Raw genomic sequence first — 23,749 nt, 5'->3', positions numbered from 1 at the left:
TTTTGACAAACATCAAAACTAGTTACCATTAGGTGGGGGTAACTGGTCAAAAATAGATTTATACTTAGTATGAGCATCTTTGAGAGTGTTGGTAAGTGCATCCTTGACACTTTCCATTAAAGAATTATGAGCTGTAATATCAGCTAACAATGAAATCAAACCATCTAAAGTGCTTCCCTTTGTTTGAGTGGATAATTGTTCATCTTGGTTGATCTACTCTTGAACGGATGATAAATGGGGAATAAATAATGTCTGAAGAGTCATGATATCCATCCTTATTTTGTGTTCTTCATTCTGAAGTTCTAACTATTGAGCCATAAGAGTTTGTATTTTTGTATAAAAATGTTGAATAGAAGTTGGCTCGATAGTCAATTTATTGGAGAGATCGGTAATCTCTTTTTCAATGACTCCGGTCTTATGCTTGTTATCTTTAATAAAGAATGAAAATGTACATAACTTCTGGAATAAATAAATAATATTCTTGAGTTGAGGGGACAACTCAGTAATGAATCCAATAAGTTGGAATTTACCTATAGCAATTGCTTTTTGCACTTCTTCAATCATCTTGGCAGTTAGTTCTTTTTATTTTAATTTGCTAAGGTATTTTGATGCATCTACTCCTGATGCTTCTAATTGAGTGAGTAGTTCATCCAACTACATATGGATGGCAACATCTTTATTTACAGTAGCTTTAGGTAGCATGTCTGTCAATAATGCTTTCACCTTTTGAAGTACTCGATTTTTCTTCTGAATAGCTATCTATTTTCCCTACTCTTCTTTGGCTTTACAAAGCTCTCTAAATTCAATAAGTGCTTGCCCTTTTAGTTTTGAAATGTCAACATTTGGCAACACAATAGGCTTTGACAGATCTATCTTAAAATTATGCTTCTATGCTTTCTTCTCCTTTGATGACGATGCCTTCACCGGTTGAATGAGTACAATGGCTTTGGAGCCTTGATCTTCCTTGGTATGTTTCTCGATGGAAGCAACACTTTTGTCAGTTCCTGTAGCCTCTAATGTATCCTTTGGTGTTTCCTTGCTTGGGGTCTTAGTGGCAACAATTTCATTATTTCCAGGTGCTTGAGAAGTTTTCTCGCCTGTGGCCTAAGAGATAGATTCACCTTTTATAGCCTTTTGATCCTCTTTACCTTGTTTTGTGTCCTGAGGTTTCTCGGTTGACACTTGTTGAGTTACCGGAGGATAGGACTTAACTTGTTCCAAGACTGATTCACTTGATACCAGTTTGGCATAGGCATTTCTTCTATCATCTCTTCTTCCTGTGCCTCAGTGTCCATGACATCCTCATCTAGTTGAATAGTTGAAGCAGGATCTTGCACGGTGATGTCAACTATTTCCACTTCAACTTGAGGCTCTTCAGTCTGAATTCTAAATATTTCTTGCCATTTTTCTTTATTTTCCTTCTCTACTTCAAGATAAAGGCCATTCATCATTTTCAAGGCCCTTTGCTTTACTTGAAAATTTGTCTGGTAGTTTTTCAAATGATTTCTTATATCATCTACCAACATGTCTGGAAAGAGATGTACCAAAACTCTTTCTCTTATCTGCTTCTCTAAGTCCATAGCATATTTCCATCTGTTGTCAATATGAGAGTACAATGCTTTTGGAAGAAAATCAGTTACTTCCAATGGAACTACTCAGAATTTGAGAAGTGTACACACTACTGACTTTTCTATTTGCCTCTTCTCTTCCTCTGTTCTGGAGTCATATTTTACATATCTAAATGTTTCAAATCCTCCATATTGTTTCAATTTTGCACAAAAATTGTCAACACTGTGTACATCTTCCTTTATGCTTTTAACAATCTGAAATTTATTTGCATCTTCAGATTCTGTGTCACTTGACTCCTTATTCAAAATGAGTCTTTTGGTCAACTTTCTATAAGTCTTTGTAACTTTAGGCAATTCAACATTTTTCTACCTCTTACCAGGTGACACTGTAGATGATCTAGTGTTAGGTTACTTAACTGGTGGAGTCGGTGATACCTTAGTTATATCCTATTTCTTTCTTTTCAAAATTTTGCCCTTTGGCAACTTGGTGCTCAATGTAATTGCTGCTTCTTGAGCTTCAGATTCTTCCTTGATTTAAAGTTGATCATTTTTCCTACCTGCTAACTTAGTACGTGTGGAGGTAGAACCTTCTCCAAATTTCTCAATTAAATCTTTGATAATTTTAGTGGCTTTTCTGGTAGCCTTTGGTACTACTATGCTCATTTTTACTTTTTTCTTTACCTCTTCATAGGTGCCATACTTGATCTCAGTAGTATGCCTTGGAAGTGCAAGAAAGGCATCTATCTGTTGTTGAGTAATATAAAAATCAATCTCATAGCCTATAGGCAGTAAAGATTGAGTTCTGGGTTCTACTGCATTGACATAACAGTAGTCGGTGTCCACTTCAAAACATATAATATCCTTATATTTTTCCACTAGCTGAGGTGGGATCTTGTACCTGTTATGCATCTTTTCCTAAAATTTGTTAAAGTAATCTCCATTATCTCATTGAAATTATCACCTAGCTGATTGATAAAATCATTTATTTTATGGGTGATTGGTCGGTGGAATTCCCAATCGATGTTATCGACTAAAGGAAAGAACTTCTGAAAATAGGAGAACATACACACTAAGAGTGACCCAAACTTTAGTGTGTTAGCAGTGTTATTCTTCTTAGGTTTCCTTATTGTGTTGATATTTTCAAAAAGATTCTTCAACAATACTTCACATAAATCAATTTTCATACCCTTTTTCACAATTTTATAGGCCAAATCTATAGCTGCACACAGTACACTATTTTCTCTTGCCGACTGGAAGAAACAATAACCAATGACTCTAATTGCAAACTTTAGTTCTGCAACTATTACATTATTCAACTTAAGACCTCTGCAATCAGACTCAACTCCAGTTAATGTTATCAATTCCTTCTGTGAAATCATCTTTTGTGCTCAGGCATGGTCAAATATAGGGTATCCAGTTATTATGTGAATAATCTCCTTGGTGATCTTCAACTGTTGATTCTCTAACCACATAAAGTCATCATGCACTCTATTCAAGACAAATTTGACCCATTGGGGTTTGAAGACTTTAGGATAGGTTAGGGCTTCGCTCAATCCCTTAACTTTGATATGCTCAAACTTACTATCCAGGATTCTATCGGTGCATAATTCATCATACATGTCCTTAATTTCGGTATGACCTAGCTCTTCAACATGGCACTTAGTATTAAATTTGACATCTTCAACCAATAGAACCCTATCCGAAATAAGAGAGAATGCAGTTTTTTCATCAGGTTTGGATGCCACTTTGGGAGGTAAGGAATACTTTAGTGAGGGCTTCTCAATAGTCTTAACTACAACAGGTTTTTGCATCTTGGGAGCCATTTCAAACTTAGATTTCTACTAACAAAATAGCTTAGGGTTTCAACTAACCAGAAAACGCTTTTGACTTAGTAAATACAATGCAAATATTCACAACTTATATTGATCGGTTAACTTGCTTGAAAATGAGTTTAAGATTGTGTGAAAATACCTTGAAATTTGCTCTGGAAATGTTTGATCACCTTTGATTCACTTAACTCTGCTCTTTGAAAACTGGTAAGTGTAAAATGACTGCACAAAGAACTTTAAATACACCTTTTACCTTATCGGGCTTCATGTAGTTAGGTAAGATAAGAATTAAATGCACTTGGTTTCACTTTACTGACTAACTTCCTTATATGCTTTTACCGACTAGATAGGTTAATGCATATACCGACTTCTCTGGTAATTCACAAGACTAGATACAATTTAAAAAATGTTAATACATCTTAGCTATGCAGATTTTGGAATTATGTTCATGATTAAATAGGAACTATTAAGATATAACCTTGAGAAAATGTAGTCCCTTCATACCTTTATTGATTAATTAGAAGTAGATGCACCTAACTCAGTAGGTAAGGTGCTTTCTTCATTATTTGACCCATTTTCCTTCTTTTTCCAGATTTTCTATAATTTGATTCTTATCTCTTCAGTATCTCCTCTGGGTTGATGTCTGCAATCTTTAGCCAAGTGTCCAACTTTGTGACAATGAAAGCATGCCATTCCAGGATTTCTCCATGATCTCCGGTTGTTCATTCCAAACCTTATCATACAGTTTGCACTTATATGGCCATACCTTCCACAGCATTCACACCATATCTTTGTATTGTAATCCCATGGTACTATAGTATATTGTTGGTTAAGATCTATGTGAGTTTGGTAGCTTCTAGTATTTGCTCGGTGTGAAGACCACATATAGTTTTTCTACTTAAACCAACACTTCTCGGTATTGTGTCCATATCTATTGCAGTTTTTGCAAAACCCCTTGAATTTTTCCTTTTGATAATTGCTAACAAACTTTGATCTACATTAATTAGATGTGTGACCATACTTATTGCAATTGTAACAATAACCATCAAACCTAGTGACATTCGGTTGCTTACCTTTTTTCATCCGGCAATCATTGGCAGTATGTCCTTGTTTTCAATAGTAATTGCAAATAGGCTTCTTGTCTTTCACCTTATCTTTGTTTCCAGCCTTCTTTGATGATTCTCCTTTCTCGATGGTATTGATTCCTTTGTCGGTAGAGTTGTTTCTGTTGTAACCGAGTTCGGTAGATTTGTTGGGTGATCTTATGTTTAGTTGCTCATCCAACATTCTTGATGCTTCATAACTTTTCTTCGGTGTTTCTTTGACTTCTTTTCTGCTTCAAGTTCATTGGTCAATCTTGATAATTCAAGTTTCAATGCTTGATTCTCATTTTCTTTTAGATTTGCTTCATGATGTGCATAACCTAATTGATCAGACAAACTATGTTGAATTCCAGTCATCCTTGATATTTCACCATTCTTTTTAGATACCAATGCTTCTAGCTATTTTTTTCTCTTTCTATATCTCTTATGTTATCTTCAGTTGCTCTCAATGCATCAAGATTTTTAGTCATCTGTGTGCTAAAATACTCATGTTCCCTTCTCATTTCTTTTAGTTGTTCATTCAGTGCTTTGTTCTTTTCTTTCAATTCTACAATCATTTCTTCAAACTCTTCTGATATGCTATTCTTAGATGATGTCTCAATTTGTTCCACCAACTCTTGTGATCCTATAAATCATCAGACAATCTTCTTCTGACTTTTAGCAATTTTTGCATTTGTCTCTGCATGTCTGCAATCACTTGATTAGCATGATCCAATTCTTCTTGAAGATTCACAATTTTGCATGGTTGTTTATAGCCTTCCATTGATAGGATATTTCTCTTTAGGTTGTAAAACCCTTTTCCAAGAGTATTGCTCTGACACAAATTGTTAGGTCCGGCTAGGAAAGCTAATGTACTAAGAGGGGAGGGGTGAATCAGTACTTCAAAAATTTTCTTCAAAAAACAATCTTACTAATAAACATAAACTGAATATTGCTAATCTCATAAATATATAAAACTAAAACATAATCACAACCATACACATTTCACTCCATAACTCAAATATTTTTGTTATGCATAAACTCTTTGTTAGAGAGAACAACTACGATGGGGATGGCACCCACAACTTCACTACTGCAATAATAAAGGTTGCTCGATTAGAGCTACATGTTTAGCTATTTCTAATAGCTTACCCTATTAGGAGTATCAAGATCTTTAGATCTACCTTTCTAAAGGATTTTACAAACACTTTTACAAAATGTTGTACCTGGTTAAAGGCTTTACAATTTATAGACTTTGTTAGACTCTTTTACCTTGTTAAAGGTTTCTATCACAACTCAAATAATTCAATCAAAATCTTTACAAAATATCTGCAACTTTACATCTGAAATGTTATAGCAGACTCTATGTGCTCAATATGAAATTACCTTGCTCATAGTATACCTCAGTAATTGATAAATCAACTCGGTGACCTCTTATGTATATTTTGTCCCTTAAATTGTTCTCTAAAAACCTTCTCAGTGACCTCTGAATATCTCTGACACTCTTCACATCTTATCTTCTCTCATGATTTTCATTTTCAAATCATCAATCTTCTCTCTTATATTAGATACTCAAATCACTATGTATATATAGATCTCTGAGATGGTGATCTTGTCATACATCGATCATACAAACATGATTTATCGAATGAATAAACATAGAAATTATTTCATTGGATAAACTTCCTCAAAATCATACAAAATCTTTAAATGCAATTTCCTATGTAATAACGGTTCCTTGTTCTCGAATCTTGTAACACATTTCCACATATGTGTCCAGGTTCATTGAATCTGGTAACATGTTTCCACTTGGTTCAAATTAACTCAGTATACCTTCTTTACTGCTCGGTAGGCATAAGAACTTTACTCGGTAGGCAGCTCGATATTTCTCATCTCGGTGACTAGCCTTTCTTCTATAACCGATAGCCTTAGTACTTACTCATTGAATATTTTGGTAGTATTAATTGACTAGAGTATATAGGATGACTTTGGACATAAAACTAATGACAACTTAGTATATAGTAACACTTCATGATCATGTAAGGCCTATCTAGCTAAATAAATTCATTGTGAACCCTACTCAGAACATATCTGATTACCTCATCTTTGAATTCTGGTATGTATAGAATACCGGTTAACCCTAGATCCTCAATTGCTTTGAATTATAGTTTGATTGTTCTAGAGTCTCCCAGTATTATAGATTTATACAATCTTTTGATGTCTTTAGTGCCCAAATCCTCAAGGGTGCAGTGAATGTATGCCCTCACATCTTCGACATACATTACACTATCAAGAACCCTAGAAAATGCTCCCATAGAGTCTTCCTTTTTAAAAATTTGGGGAACCTCCTTAAATACTGGCCTTAACCTATCCTTGATTTTGACAATGGTGGGATTTGCAATAAAAGTAGGAGCTGAAGATCCAGATGCCATGTCAAAAAATACCTAAAAGTAAAATGTCGGTGGAAGATTGATAATTGCTCGAAAGATTTTCACAATGCTTCTGCTTCCTTTTGGCTCACCTTTACTTCGCTCTGAATTCTTGAATACTCGGTGAGTGAAAATGAATTCACTTTCCCTCTTTTATCGGTGAATAAAAATGTAATTTTCTGTAATAAATGCTTCACCAACAACCCTACAGATGCCAGTTTCACAGTTATGTGTTGGGTGAACCTTCATCAAAGATAAACACAATTCTCCAAATCTCCTTAGCTCTCTTCTGGGGTAATATGCAAAATTTAGCAATGAATTTTCCAACCCCTAAGGCTTATGCCTTAGATACTGATGGAATTTTCTACTGGTGGAGGAATACTCTGTTCTGCTGGTGGAGTTACTGGTATACATCCATCTCCACTTGGTTCTTTAGATTTTCTAACCAATTTCTTGGTGTGATCTTGTTGTATTTCATCAACCTTCTGATTTCCTTTCTCATTATCTTTATCATTATTAATCGTTTGAGTCTTGCATAACATGTAACATTGTTCTTCTGAATTGCTTTGACATACCCGGTATCACTTCTTGACCTACAATGATTAGTAAAATGTCCAAAATTTCCACATGCATGACATTTAACATTCATTCCGCAATCTTCTGATCTATGACCATATTTCTTGCAGTTTGTGCATTGACTAGGAACAAAATTGTAGTTTTGATTTGCCTTATTTTTACATTGTTTAGCCATATTCCCAAATTTATTGCAAACAAAACATCTACCATTGAATTTATAAGCATTAGATTGTCTTACCACTTTCCTCTATTCTGATGAGTTCTGCATACTGGTTAGCTGATCTTCATTTGCAGTACCAGAGCTTTCACCTTGAACAAATCCAAGTCCTCTAGAATCATCAATCTATTTTTGTCTTTTCAATAAGTCATCCAACTATGCAACACTAATCCTAAAATTTTCTTTATACTCACTTGTAGTAGTCAAATCATCTCTTAGAGTGGTTGTCTTTCAAGTTCTTGTTCATTATTCTGGGAGTGTGCCAAATCAGTTCTCAACAAATTATTCTCATGAGTCAATCTGCCACATTTATCAAATTTTCTCTTCAGAGATATAACAAGATTATCTTCCTTCTTTCTAACCTCAATATATTTTGATAACCTCATAGTCAGATCTTGCATTTTATTCTTCATGAGCATGTTTGCTTGACTTAGTTTCTGAGATTGTTCCTTAAGAGAATTCTTCTCCTCATCATTTGGTTTCTGTAAAATTTATTTTCTCTTGGCTTGAGAAGATGATAAGCTTTCTTGCAAGATAAGAATGAATTCATTTATAGAATTCAGTTCTTTTTACAATTTCAAGTTCTTCATCCTTTCAGCATCATAATCCTCAAGAGCCATCTCAAGTTGCTTCTTCATGGCCATTTTCAAAGATTCTGGTTTCAGGATCTTCCTCAAGTTGTTAAACTTCTTCCGAGGTACCAAGATCTAATACCAATTATTGAGATCCAAGAACACTGAGAGGGGGGGTGATGAATCAACGTTATGTCAGAATGGACAATTTTTAACTTTCTAGACCATGCATATATACCAATAAATAAATAAACATATAACAAGAAAAAAATAAACCATCCACATAAATGAACACCATAACACATAGATTTTATACATGGAAAACCTCAATGACGAAAAACCATGGTGAAATTTGTGACCCACAATATCAGTTCACTGGCCATATGAAAAGATATTACATATAATAGGGGCCTGCACTTGTAGGAAGGCACACTTCCTAGAGCATAATGCTCATCACTAAAGAGCCTCATTGACTACAAGCTTTTTGCCAAAGTAAATTACTAAAAATGAACTCAAGAATGCATCTGCTATACCAAATAGAGTTCTGGTTCTAGTTCTTCTCTGTACCAGTTCATAAACTCTGAATTGCTAGGTATCTCTTCTCCTCCAGGAATGCTTTCCAAGATATCTATAGATCATTGCATGATATAGTATTTGCATACAAAATGTGATGATATGATGAAAGAATAAGTATCACTGCTATAAATATCTTAAAGTTTTTTCCATACTTCATATGCAGTTTCAAGATAATGAACATCTACATATTAAGCATCAGACAGGGAACTGATAATAGCCTCCAATGCTTGATGATTTTCTTGTTGTTCTTTCTTTTGATCATCAGTCAGAGTTCCAGTAGGTGTAACACACTGAGTTTCTACATGATCCCAATATTGGCTTCCTAGACTCTTAATGTAAATCTTCATTTTGTCGCTCCATATCCTATAGTTATCTTTTTTTGAACTTCGGACATTCCTTCTTCATCATGATATACAAGATCTTTTCCTCAACCAATTAGGCTTTAGATTTAAGAGGAGATGACGTATGCTAATACCAATTGATGGCATCATGAAAGAATAAGTATCTAGAGATTACTAAGAGGGGGGGGTGAATCAATAAATTGAAAAACTGATACAAGCTTCCCAATCTCAAACTCAAACTCACAAAGTAAACTCATCAATAGAATATCACTGTCAAGATCAATACTCATAAAAATACTCAACATCAACTGGTTAACTATTATAGCAACTTAATAGTAAACAACTTTAATCTTGTAAAGGTCCAAATGCTTAATCATATATCAACACACTCCATCTCTCAATTCTTCTAGTTATCATGCCTTATTAGAAGTTAATCAAATCAACAAATAAGATCATAACCACAAAAACATTCACCACATGACACAAATGTTTATACATGGAAAACCCAAATAGGTAAAATCCACAATGAGATGAGACTCACAATATAGCTACCTCAACTCTTCTGAAGTTCACCTTGTTAGGAGCCAAGCTTGTTAAAGCTTTTACAATAAGTCTTGTTAAGAACTGATCCTGTTAGGAATCACCCGGTCAAGGGATTTACAAAATGCCTTGATAAAAAGAAAATACCCTATTAGGAGTAACCTCAGTAGATGATTTGAGAATCCAAGCTAATGGATCACCTTGTAAAAGGATTTAAGAAGTAACCAAGCTTGTTAGAGCTTACCTGATTAGGGGATTTCAATTCTTCTATAATTGTTAGAAGACAACAGTTTTTTATTGATCTATCTGAATAGCACTACATTTTCTTGATTATATCCTTTTAAGATACAATATACCTTTACTAAAACTGTAGATCCATTCTCCTGTTAGGTAACCACACACTCAACTGATTTCTTCCAACTCTTGCCAACACTAAACAAAACAACTTAATCGACCTTAAATACAAATCAATTAGGTTAGTAACAAACAAAAACCTAATTCTCTCATAGAGATTACAAACAAATTAGTTCAAGTGTGACCATTGGATTTACATAGCAATCTATACACATTCTTCAAAAAAATTCCAACCGGTCCATGATCACTGCTTCATCAAACTTGTAACTCATCACATGCTTTGCATTATATGCAATCCACTTTGCTCATTCCCTAGACAATCAAACAAACGTGCCAAAACAATCTAATCTTATCTTCTTATAATGATCACACATGTCTCCATCATTACCACTCATCAAATAATAAACCAACATAACCATTTCAGCAAACTTAATCGGTTAGGGTCTAACAAAAAAAACAACCGGTAGGGTTTACCGGTTACATAATATAGAAAGGGTTTAACATTATGCACCAGTTACCGATTTGACTCACAAACTTACATATCAGTTTACAACATCTTCCTCAAAGCTCTTCGTACTGGTTACAAGACAATATCAATAACAAGAATATCAACAATATCATAATACCATTATCAGTTCAATTGACATCAATGACAACATAACATATCATTAATGCAATCTTCATTTAAATGCCAATAAAATGATCTCCATACATATATTTCACATCATACCATTCTTCTATATTCTCCTATATCCACATATTTCATCTATCACATTACTTGCAAAAATAACCTAGCAGACTGACCTATATACCTATTATAAATGATATGCCTTATGTCGTCTTATAATACATTTACAAAAGATATTCAATGTCGGCCTTGACAATATTAATTACAAAACGATTTAAGTAAATCCTCCTTGATGTTGGCTTCCAAAGAAGTATTGATGGCAGTGCCAGTTCCGGTGCAGCCATGAATGCTCCAAAGCCGATATCTCTTGGTGTATGCTTCCTAGTGTCAGTTTATGACTTCCATCATATCTTGTTTCCATCAATGACAACAAAATGAATCCAATGAGGGCCAATTGCCAACAGTAATTTTCACAAATCTTCTAATCTCATTCAATCCTTAGCATAGTCACCAAAAATCTGTTGATTAATGGATTTATCAGCTAACTCTGTATTCTCACACCCATAAAGGTGACAAATGTAACCACAGTTGAACCAGTCTAAACAAACTAATTAATGACTAATTCTCTACTTATTTTACAGGGTGGCAACTACCTTTCAATGATATTCAATGAATATAAATTAACTGAAATGCTTTTAACTAGAAAGCAAATAAGGAAAGAGCTTTTAACCAGAAATCCTTGAATAGGCAATCATAAAATACAAATATTTTTAGATTTGCCAAGATATTTGAAACAACTAGATTCCTACAAAATACCATTCAAAGACAATATTTTGTAGCAATAGAAAAAATGAAACCATCCACCATCTCAAATATAGATGCATCCACTAATAACCATTCAAAAGAATGAAAAGCATTCACACACCATAATTCAAATATTATGAATATCTAAAGCCACCAGAAAATTTTATATATACAAGGCAGTATACAAAAATATGCTTAAAGAAGTTTCTTACTCTTAAAATAAAAACAAAGTTTTCCCAAAAGATCCCTAAAGAACTACTAATCTACTTATTTATGACTACTACCCCAAGTCTTTTTAGTTTTCAAGAAACAGTTACTAAAGTAACGGTCTTGAAAATGACCATTTCCAAAGAAAAAACTCTATAGAGAAACATTAAAATGCAGACCATTCCACAACAGATAAGGCTATAAAGTCACTGAACTCGGGCTCCACCATTGAGTGTCAGGTGTCATTTTGCAATCTGTTTGTTAATCTCCTTTGCTATTTCCTCTTCTTCAATTAGTGTCAGAAGGAGATCTCTAAACTTTTCCTCATCAAAAAGAGTAGCTTGGAAGAAGTCAAATAGGTCCAAAATAATATGTCCCTACAGTGACTCAACATCAAGTTGGACCACATGACCTTTCTTAGCTTGGAGCACCACTTTGTTGAAGTCAATTATTCAAGTTTCTCCTTGCTGCAAGCTCACCTGTAAGTACTATTCATGATTTTCAGCTTGTTCTACAACATTTTCTAATATGGTGACAACCTTCCTATATTTATTGAAATCAGTTTGTGCTTTCCATGCAAAAGACCATAAATGTCGGACTATATCTTCCTGCTCTTTCTCCGCCCAATTTAAATTTGGGTTGTGAAATGGTAGCTCATCAAAATGAGGCAAAAGCATTCCAATACATTTAAAATCATGACAATTTCCTCCTTTAACTATCTTTAATATTTTTTGCAAAAATGACAACATCAAATGTAGTAACGCATGCCGCCACCATTTTCATGTCCTTAATTATTTAATTGCCATTAATGACAGTACTTTGTAAATATTTTGTTGATTTGTTCCCTGAAAGTAGTGCATGACATGGCAACTGATGAGGAAGAAAGAGTGGTGGTAGGGAACAGTTATTTTTATCGACCTGATAGGCTCACTGAATTCTGGTGGCACCCAAGCATAACCTATCTTTACCATAACTCATGTTGTCATCCTGATAGGGTATTGAAATAAGCAGAAGTTACATCACCAAAATGTCCTTAGAAACAAAAATGTCCCTCACAATATCAAAGGAGCTCAACATCCATCCAAAGATGAGGAATGTTGGAAAGTCGAGATATCAAGCAAGTTCACAATCATCAAACTCCTTCACAAGCAACTACAAGCCCAACTTCCTAGAGGTGTCGACTTTATGCAGACTTCCCTAAGTTAGCTGGGTGATTGGGTGGTTTGAAAAGTTCAGAATCCTGTGACAGAGGTTAGGAAATTCAGACAAGCTACGACAAGGAAGGAAAATGACAAGAATAAATAAGGATTTTCTCATTTCCTAAAGTTTAAAAATTTATAGGTAACATATAGGCTCTAAATGGGGACTAGGACTAGCAAGATGCAAAGAACTCCAAAACTCAGACCAATGCATATAAAAATGGAAAACAGAGTCAGGTGTAATAGAAAGAAACAGTGCTACTTAGCAATAGGGTGGAGGGGTGACTGGGAAAAACTCAAGGCTAACAAGCTAAAAATGAAAAGTGAAACAAACTATACCTACATCTAGCCAAGAATAGAACCTAAATATGTACATGACCATAAGGGTCTTATGATGAAGGAGGACAATATTATTCAAGTGAAACCATTTATGGGCTAAGAGAAATATATACATGTGCGGAACAAAGGGCTTGGGATAGATGACATAATGAAAGATGAACAATGTCCAATGGTGACTCCAACACTAGGCTTTTGACTATAGCTATACAAATTTTACTTGTAAATGCATTCATGCCCAAACAACCCCTCTTCATGATTGACTTCTAGAACTAGACCCTTTACCTCTTCATGTCTTGCTTGGGATAATAGACAATAATCCTTTTGAAAGGATTTAACAAGTGCATTTTGTCTCTGATCATACACCTACCAACACTATTTTAATATATTAGTGTAGCTATCATGTTCCTGTATGTAGACTTCACCTGGCGATTGCTTAAGGCTCTCAACAACTGAGTATTTATTAGTTATTTCATTAATTGACAAATAATCATCGACAAGGGTCCTGTGGTTGAGACTTGGGAACTCAACATCTCTACTTCTTGTCTCTACATGATAGAATAAAGAAAAAAATTCACCACCCTTAGAGATATCCTCAAGGACACCTTCTTCAAGCTGATTGGAATTATGGAAGAATGATAGTTGTTTGGTCGGCTGGGATCTTATCACTTCAAAAAGAGGGTTATTTCTAATATTCGTATCCTAAAAGTATTCTACAGGGTAATATAGGGGATTTAAAAGGTTCCATTTAATCCCTATCTCCTATGTAGGGGCCTTCTCTTTGGAAAAGGAGAGAAATTCTTCTTTGAGTCTTACGTCCCACGCAGAGCTGACAAAGTCTATAAGAGGGCCTTTAGAGAGATATTTTTTTCCTAGTTTACCTAAAGAAGGGCTCATGCAAATGGTACATGATGACATTTGATTGTCACACTCCAAAAGCATAGGATCCAATCCTGGGAGGATTTCATCTTCCCTCGTATACAGGATCCCATCCTGGGGAGTGACTTTAGGCAGTTTTTTCCTTCTTTTCAACTCCACCAAAAATTCATATGAACTTTTCCACTTCAACCTTAGTGATATGACCTTCAATATCAACTATACCGCATTGAAATTCATCTTCAAAACCTCGCGAGAGCCAACTTGAAACATAAGCCCTTTTAAATTCTTTAGATGTCTTCTCCTCTTCAAAGATACCTAGTAATAGTTCTCTAGGCTCAACTTTACACTTTCCTCCATCAAATGTGCTTCTCTCCTTTGCTACCCTTACCGACCCCATGACATTGATGCTTCAAACAAAGAAGGTTCGCAAATCCTTCCTACACTCGCTTCTTAATAGTGATACATCTATAACACTTATTTCCATTATTTACCCCTTTTTACAAATATGCACAAGAAAAGATAGTCATTGACTAAGCCTCTCTTTTAAGTGTTAACCATGTGTTAAATTAGATCTAGTCGAAAACCCTTCTCTAGATCTGTGCAAACAGAGTTGCCAGTTTTCTTACCAGAAGACATTTAAAATGTTTTTGACACTATAATTTTCATAAATCTTCCAATCTCATTCAATCCCTAGCATAGTCACCAAATATATGTTGGTTAACGGATTTATCACCTAACTCTATATTCTCATGCCCACAAAGGTGACAAATGTAACCACAGTTGAACTAGTCTAAACAAACTAATTAATGACTGATTCATTGCTTATTTTATAGGGTAGCAACTACCTTTTGATGATATTCATTGAATAAAAATTAACTGAAATTCTTTTAACCAGAAAGCTTTCAAAAGGCATGCATAAAATACAAATATTTTTTAGACTTTTTAAGATATTTGAAACAACTAGAGTGCTACAAAATACCATTCAAAGACAATAGTTTTGTAGAAATAGAAAAAATGAAAGCATCCACCATCTCAAATACAGATGCATCCATTGATAACCATTCAGAAGAACAGAAAGCATTCACACACCATATTTCAAAGATTATGAATATCTGAAGTCATCGGCAAATTTTTTATATTCAAGGTAGTAAACAAAAATATGCTTAAAGAAGTTTCTTTCTCTTAAGAGAAAAATAAAGTTTGCCCAAAGGATCCCTAAAGATCTACTAATCTACTTATTTAGAACTACTACCCCAAGTCCTTTTAGTTTTCAAGAAATGGCTACTAAAGTAACGGTCTTGAAAACGACCATTTCCAAAACAAAAATTCTATAGAGAAACATCAAAATGCAGACTGTTCCACAATAGATAAGGCTATAAAGTCACCAAACTCAGGCTCTAGCATCAGGTGTTCGGTGTCATTCTGCAATCTGTCTGTCAATCTCCTTTGCTATTTCCTCTTCTTCAATTGATGTTAAAAAGAGATCTGTAAACTCTTCCTCATCAGAAACAACAGCTCAAAATAAGTCAAATAGGTCCAAAAGAATATGTCCCTGCAATGTCTCAACATCTGGTTGTACCACATGACCTTTCTTAGCTTGGAGCACCATTTTGTTGAAGTCAATTATTCAGATTTCTCCCTGTTGTGAGCTTGTCTTGTAAGAGATGTTCATGATTTTTAGCTTGTTCTACAATCTTATTTAATATGGTGAAAGCCTTCCTAAATTCACTGAAATCAGTTTGTACTTTCCATGCAAAATATCGTAACTATCAGACTATATCTTGCTACTCTTTCTCCAACCAATTCAAATCTAGGTTATGAAATGACAGCTCACCATCATGAGGAAAAACCATTATGATACGTGCAAAATCATGACAATTCCCTCCTTTATCTATCTTCAATGTTTTCTACAAAAATGGTAGCATCAAATGTAGTAACGCATGCCGCCACCTTTTTTGTGTCCTTAAATGTTTAATTTCCATTAATGATAGTACTTTGTAAATCTTCCCTTGATTTGTTCCCTAAAATTAGTGTGTGGCATGGCAGCTAATGAGGCAGAAAGAGTAGTGGTAGGAAGCTGTTATTTTTATCAACCTAACAGGCTCATTTAATTTCAGTGGCACCCAAGCATAACCGATCTTTACCATAACTCGTGTTGTCACCCTGATAGCATATTGAATTAACCAGAAGTTAGATCACCAGAATGTCCTTACTTAGAATCAGAGTTGTCCCTGAAAATCTCAAAGGAGCTCAACATCCATCCAAACATGACTTAGGATATCGTACACGTTCACAACCATCAAACTCCTTCGCAAGAAACTGTAAGCCTGACTTCCTAAGGGTTTCGACTTTATGCAGACTTCCCTAAGTTAATTGGGTGATCGAGTGGTTCTAAAAGTTAAGAATCCTGTGATAGAGGTTAGGAAATTCAGACAAGCCATGACAAGGAAGGAAAAGGAGAAGAATCAATAAGGATTTTCTCCCTTCCCGAAGTTTAAAAATTTATGGGTAACATGTTTCTCATTTTAGAGTATTTGGTTGTATTGCACATGCACATTTGCCTAAAGAAATAAGAAGTAAGTTGGATGATAAGAGTGAAAAATGTATTTTTATTGGCTATGATTAATAATCAAAGGCATATAAGTTGTTTAATCCTATAACCAAGAAAGTCATTGTAAGTAGATATTTTGTACTCAAAGAAGAAGAATCTTGGGATGGCAATATAGACAAGGCAATTGGAGGTGCAACACCAATACCATATGATGAACAAGAAGAAAAAGACCCAGGAGAATAATCAAATGAACAAGGAGGAAGTCCATCAAAAAGTCCACAAGGAGAAAAATCACAAAAGGCAAGTTGAGCAAAGAGAATCATCAAGTTCAGAAATAAGTAATGACTCAAATCCTACACTTGCATCATTGAGATCAAGAATTAGAAGCAAGAAGATTAGAAGTTTGCAAGAAATTTATTATCAAGGAAATAGAATAGATTTGCAATCAAACTTTTCTTTATTTGCTCAAGATCCTATATATTTTGAAGATGCAATCGAGGAAAAAATTTGGATTGATGCAATCAATGATCAAATGAAATCAATTGAGAAAAATGATACATGGAAATTAGTTGATTTGTCTAAGGATAAAGAATGCATAGGTGTGAAATGGGTTTATAAAATTGTGTATAAGGCAAATGGAGAATTTGACAAATATAAGGCAAGGTTAGTAGCTAAGGGATTTGTACAAGAATGTGGGGTTGATTACAATGAAACATTTGCACCCGTAGCAAGAATTGAAACTATTAGAATGGCACTAGCTATTGCAGCTCAAAAATATTGGAAGATTTATCAAATGGATGTCAAATCAGCCTTCTTGAATGGATATTTGAAAAAAGTTTATGTGCAAAAGACACTAGGTTATGAGACAAAAGGATTTGAAGAAAAAATATAGAAGTTGAAGGAGGCACTCTATGGATTAAAGAAAATACCAAGAGCATGGTACAATAGGATTTATTCATACATGATGAAGAAGGGATTCAGCAGAGGCTCTAGTGAGCCTAATTTATGCACCAAACTCAATGAGCAAGGTCTGATTTTAATTGTTTGTTTATATGTTGATGATTTGTCCTTTACTAGAAATCTTTCTATAGACATGTTTAAATCTGCAATGAAGAAAGAATTTGAGATGACAAATTTGGATTTGATGAAATATTTTTTGGTATTGAAGTCACTCAAAGTGATAAGGGTGTTTTCATTTGTCAAAGTAAATATGCAAAAGATGTTTTGAAAAAGTTTAGAATCATAAATTGCAGTTCAACTTCTACACCTGTGTTAAAGCAAAAAACTAAGTAAAGAAGATAATGAGACCAATTTTGATTCAACTATATTCATAAAATTGTTTGGTAGTATGATGTATTTCATTGCAACTTGGCCGATATAATGTATGGAGTTAGCTTGATTTCAATAGATTCATGGATTCGCCAAAGAACTCACATTGGCAAGCAAGAAAAAGGTTATTGAGATACATTGCACGAACTATAAATCTTGGCATATTGTATTCTACTTCAGATAATTTTTAGTTGGTTGGATATATAGATAGTGATTTTGCAGGCAGTATTGATAATAGAAAGAGCACATCTAGACATGTATTTCATCTTAGAACAAGTATTGTAGCATAGGCATCAAAGAAGCAACCAATAGTGATAATTTCATCAGCAGAAGCAGAGTATGTAGCAGGAACATTGCCAACATGTCGAGTAGTATGGATGTGAAGAATCTTGAACGATCTAATGCATGAACAAGATGAGTCTACTATAATATATAGTGATAATAAATCTACCATTACATTGCCAAAGAATCACGTCTTTCATAAATGGACCAAACACATTGCTACCGGATATCACTTTATTCGAGAGTTGGTCAATAATGGTGAAATCAGCCTACAACATTGCATTTCAAAGAAACAACTTGCAGATATATTCACAAAGGCCTTAGCACAAGAACAATTTGAGTATTTGAGAGAAGTTTTGGGTATTGTAAATATTGATGTAATTAGCAGTAGAAATTAGAGGGGAGTGTTAGAATGTTCTAGATGTTATACTAATTTTTACGGGATTAGAGAATTTTTATATTTCTAGGAAATTACCAGAGTCTATAGTTAGTTAAATTTTTAGCTATTTCTTTCTATCAGTCATGTAAATCTATTTATCATATAGTATTTTCTATAATATTTTGTAAGTCGATTTATTCTAGAATTTTCTATACACTTCTATAAAAGAAGCAAATGTAAAACAGTTTTATGCAAAACAATAGAATTAGAGTTTTTTTTTCAGAAATTTGTAATCATTTTTATGTTTTGCTTTGCCTCTGCCCACCTACACTAATAACTAATCCCACTAAAGATACCACACACTTGTAGTTCTACTGAAAAAAAATGAGCCAGAAGTGAATTGCAGCAAAGAGCCTACCAAAAAGCCACGTCTTAGAGAGGGCGAGCAGCTCAATAATAGAGCATCCAAATATGTCTAAGTTTTAAGTTATAACTAATCCATGAAAAGTAACATGGTATCAGAGAAAGGCTATTGAACACTAAATAAAAATGGTACTGCTGCAGAAAATGAGCCAAAACTATAAGAAAAACGCAGCAGATCCAGGCTACTGAACATAAAATGCAGCGTGTAATCCAAAGAAAAATGAATGTTTCTTTGAAAGTAACAAGATATCAAATGTTGCTACATGTAGGAGGAGTTATTTTGAAAGACTAATTTTATACTATTTGCAAATCAACTGTCAAATATTTAACAAAAAGCATATACAAAAGCAACTTATATAACACATGTCAAACAGAATTGTAAATGATGGAGGATGCTACATGTCATTTAAAATGATGCGGTGGTTGTTTCAACATTAACACCTTCAAACCATCTGAATTGCCCATTACATAGCATCCAGAACAAATCCTATATGATTTCGTCAAGAGATGTGGTTACCAACTTTGTATCCTCGGAAGTGCACAATGGGGAGAATATCCATTTTTGGGAAGACTCATGGAATGGGTTCCCACCCTTAGTACAAAATGCTGAAATTGCAGAGGCAAGATTGTCGGTTATTAATACTTAGGGCATAAGCTGATAGATCATGTTAGTCCGGTTGAGCTCTTCTTAGGTAAGGCCATTTGGAAAGACCCAGCAGATCTCCAATAGGGTAGTTTATTTATCAAGGGAAAATGGGCTCCTTCAAAGAATGGTAAATATACGGTAAAATGTGGATATCATGCAATTCAGCAACTAGAGAATCAAAACTTAAAACATAGAGCATTTCTTTTTTATTGGATAGTGTTGCAGGTTGTTTTGCATGGTTGGCATTGAGGAAAAGGATTCTAACTAGTGATAAGCTGGCCATTCCAATGTGTTTTATGTGAGGATGAAAATGAAACGGTAAACCACCTCTTCTTACAATGCTCTTTTGCCCAACAATGTTGGTCTTTCATTATGAGTAGGCTTAATTTATTTATGCCATTGTCTTCCACTTTATGGGACTTATTTCAATCCAGGCCAACTCTTTTCCCCTCATCATTGTTTGCATGTATTTGGAAATGTACACCAACATCAGCAATTTGGTCTATCTGGTGGGAGAGAAATAAATGGATTTTCAAACAAATTGTCATCCTAGTTCAAGAAGTCTTGGAAGGAATAGAGAAGTCAATTTCAGAAATAGTAAATGCATTTACTCGTAAGAATATCAAAAGTAATGCTATCTTCTCTCATTGGGATGAATTACTTATCAAGGGCTGGAAAAGATTGGTCATCCCACCTTTCTTTGATGGTAATATGTATAACAAACAGGTAATCGATAGGATTAAGGTTAAATGGCTGCCACCACCCCCTGGTTATATGAAGATCAACTTCGATGGGTCACCACCCCCTGGTTATGTGAAGATCAACTTCGATGGGTCATCAAGAGGTAATCTGAGTAAATCTGGAATTGGTGTGTATTAGGGATCATGTGGGAGAGGTAAAAGCTATTAAAGCCTCATTTATTCCTCCAAGCACAAATAATGTAGCTGAAGCACTTGCCCTCCTGAATGGTTTAATATTAGCGAAGAAGATGGGACTAACAAAAATATACATTGAAGGTGATTCAAATTTAATTATTAGTGCTTGCATTAATAGAAAATCTTCTAACTAGAGGATAGAGTATGTTTTAAGGCAAATCTAGACATTATTAACTACCTTCAATGAGTATCATATTGCACACATTGTCTGAGAGGGAAACAAAGTAGCGGAGCTGCGGATGTTTTAGCTAACTATAGACTCGTCCAATTTTGGGCCTAACTTAGCTAACTTTCCACAACTGGCGGAGGTCATTGGCAATGATAAAGTTTATGATCCATCATCACAGAGGCTTTCAAACATCAAGAATATGCAGGTACAGGGGACCTCGTTGTCTTCTTCACTTCGTCAAAGTCAGCAGCAATTCAGGGATACGGTGGTTTCAATGGGCAAAGTCAACTGCAATTCAAGGATAGGTGGCTTCAATGGAGTATGGGTCGTGGAATCTCACCGTAAATCTTCAAGTGGGGAAATGGGAATTTCTTTTCGAAGACCAGAGGCCATTAATCCCGACAGTATAAGGGAATTACTCCCTATTTGCAGGTTTAAATTTTGCTAAGTTGTTATAAGCTCTTTTCATATATGATGTGTCTTAAACCATATGATTTAGTTCTTTGTGGGCTGATAAGGTAAATGTAAATCTGTTTTTGTTATTGTGGATGCAAAGTAATAAAATACATGTATTGTTTATACTTTTATATTTGTACTTATTGGCAAGGAATGGAGATTTTCTTGTTGGTTTTTTCCTCCAAGAATCAGTTTATTTATTTAATTAATATTATTTAATAACTTACTACTTTAATAAAAAATAAAATAAAATAAATTATAATAAATTTTTTCCTTCTCTTTTCTAACCCTTCCATCACATATTTTTACAAGTGATGCATTGTATTTTAATCTGTGTAATATGTTATTTGATTTGAAATATTGTTATTAGAATAAGGAATTTTTAAGTAATATTTACATAATAAAATTTCATTAATCATTTGACATATTAGAAATGAAATTGTTTTTTTAAAATATTAACCTACCTATACTCTATTAATTAAAATGAATTAAGGAAAGTTGCTATCGTTTAACTGTAATCCACCACGCGTGACACACTTGGCAATGTTAGTATTGGGAAGAGAGGAAAAAGCTGCTCGTAGAAACTTGCAGCACGAAGCCTTCTTTCATATTTCACTTTTAAAGTCTTTTAACATTTTGGTATTCCCTTTTTTATACTGATTTATTTGCACAAAGTCATAGGCAAAATTTTGTGATTTATGAATCACATAATGACAATTTTGTCCATGCTCAAAAACCTCATGTAGCTTAATGTCACTATATCTGTCCGGGTTGGGCTGGACGTTTTCAAAAATGTTTCAGTTTTAGTTTAACATTAAACACAACAATCCGTTTTTCAGAAAAATCTAATTTAAAATTCAATTTTAAAAACAAATTAGTATAAGAACTTTAAGTTGAAAAGAAGTTTCTTTCTATTATTTGCTGCTTGTAAAGCTTAATCACTTTCAGAAAAATTAGATTTTACAATCCAATAAAAATCCAAATCTCCGTGTAGAATAATTTTTTTTTTGAGATAAGCATGAAAAGACATTTCTTTCTATTATTTGCTGTTTGACAAGCTTAATCACTTTCAGAAGAATTGGATTTTACAACCCAATGAAAATACAAAACTTCATGTAGAATAATTTTTTTTTTTTGACATAAACAGCATTTTTGAATCATCATAGTAAAATAAAACATTGATGATTGGAAATCACAAAAGCTAATCTTATAGATACAAATATAATATATTGTTGTCTCCTAAAAAAACTTGATCAATATAGAAGTGTATTTTGGAATCTGTCAAAAATCTGATAAAGTTTGTTGATCTAGGGTACATCACAATCAGCATGAAGTGGATCTCATGGTACAACACAATAACAATGCATTCATTTGTCTAAACTTCACAGTCATCTATGGTGCATTTTGAGAAAAATTCTTCTATTGCCTCCATTAGTAACCATGATAACAACCACTTTTAACTTTTCTATTATCCAACTGCTAGGCAACCACTTAGGATTCTAGTGCCTTTGCTTGTAAAGACAATTAAAATAAGTGTCTTGCATGGCTGCTGCTCATTTTGGATCTTAACAATATCTTAATAAACCTCATTTTTCGAGGTGCCAGAAAATAATTTTAAGATTCTCGATTCAGAAACATCTACTCCATAATTCCTGGAAAACTCACCATTCTCTTCAACATCCTACATATACATGAATATGACTTAATATATATGAATTTTATAATATAATAAAATTTTAACAAAGAAAATATAATATTTATCTATATTGGCTTGCATGTTATGGACACACTTCCACTATTTGTCTCCTCTCTACTATTGGAGTTCTTCATTACACTTGAGGAACAAACCAACCTAACACTATAGTACAAAGAAATGTAGAGGAAAAAAAAATACAAAAAATTAATTGTAATGTAAAAAAGGAGAATAAAATGAACTTACAATTGAAAGGCTTATTCACTCACCTTTATACTTTCCTCAATCCATTGAATGATTTTATTGTCATAGTCCTGCAACATAAATTTTTTGAACACTCTCTATCCTAATCCACAAGCTTGCATCTCATAGGCCATTCAAACAAAGTAAATGCCATGAGATAGAGAAGGAAATATTGGTGAAAATTATTGATGGATAGAGAAAAATAAATCGTTGAATGGCTAAATGGAAATTACTCAAAGTAGGTGGTCAATAGTTAGAAAAAATAAATGATTTGAAATAGGCCGTCTCATAGTTAAGAAGGGTAGGTAAGAGAAACCTTGTTTAATTTTTAAGGTGAATCAATAGTGTCAATTTTCAAAGAGTTGTCTATCTCATGGTCCATTGGTTGTATAGGGTGGTTAAGATTTTTACAAAACCCACCATTCTCTTCTTTTCCCTACATACACATCAGTATGACTTAATATATATATGAGTTTTATAATAAAATGATTTTTTAGAAAACTATT

General features: G+C 33.9%; 1 protein-coding gene across 1 annotated transcript in view; it reads left to right on the top strand.

The window, feature by feature from the left end:
• Positions 1–21,299, top strand: part of LOC131858858 (uncharacterized) — a 48,982-nt gene extending 27,683 nt beyond the window's left edge. Inside the window, exon 3 of the mRNA XM_059212326.1 lies at positions 20,968–21,299. Coding sequence (XP_059068309.1) covers positions 20,968–21,299 — 332 coding nt within the window. The remainder of the gene's footprint in view (positions 1–20,967) is intronic.
• The last annotated feature ends 2,450 nt before the right edge of the window (positions 21,300–23,749 follow it).

The sequence above is a fragment of the Cryptomeria japonica genome, chromosome 10 (genome assembly GCF_030272615.1).
Source record: "Cryptomeria japonica chromosome 10, Sugi_1.0, whole genome shotgun sequence".
NCBI lineage: Eukaryota > Viridiplantae > Streptophyta > Pinopsida > Cupressales > Cupressaceae > Cryptomeria > Cryptomeria japonica.
This window is presented reverse-complemented; position numbering and strand designations above follow the sequence as displayed.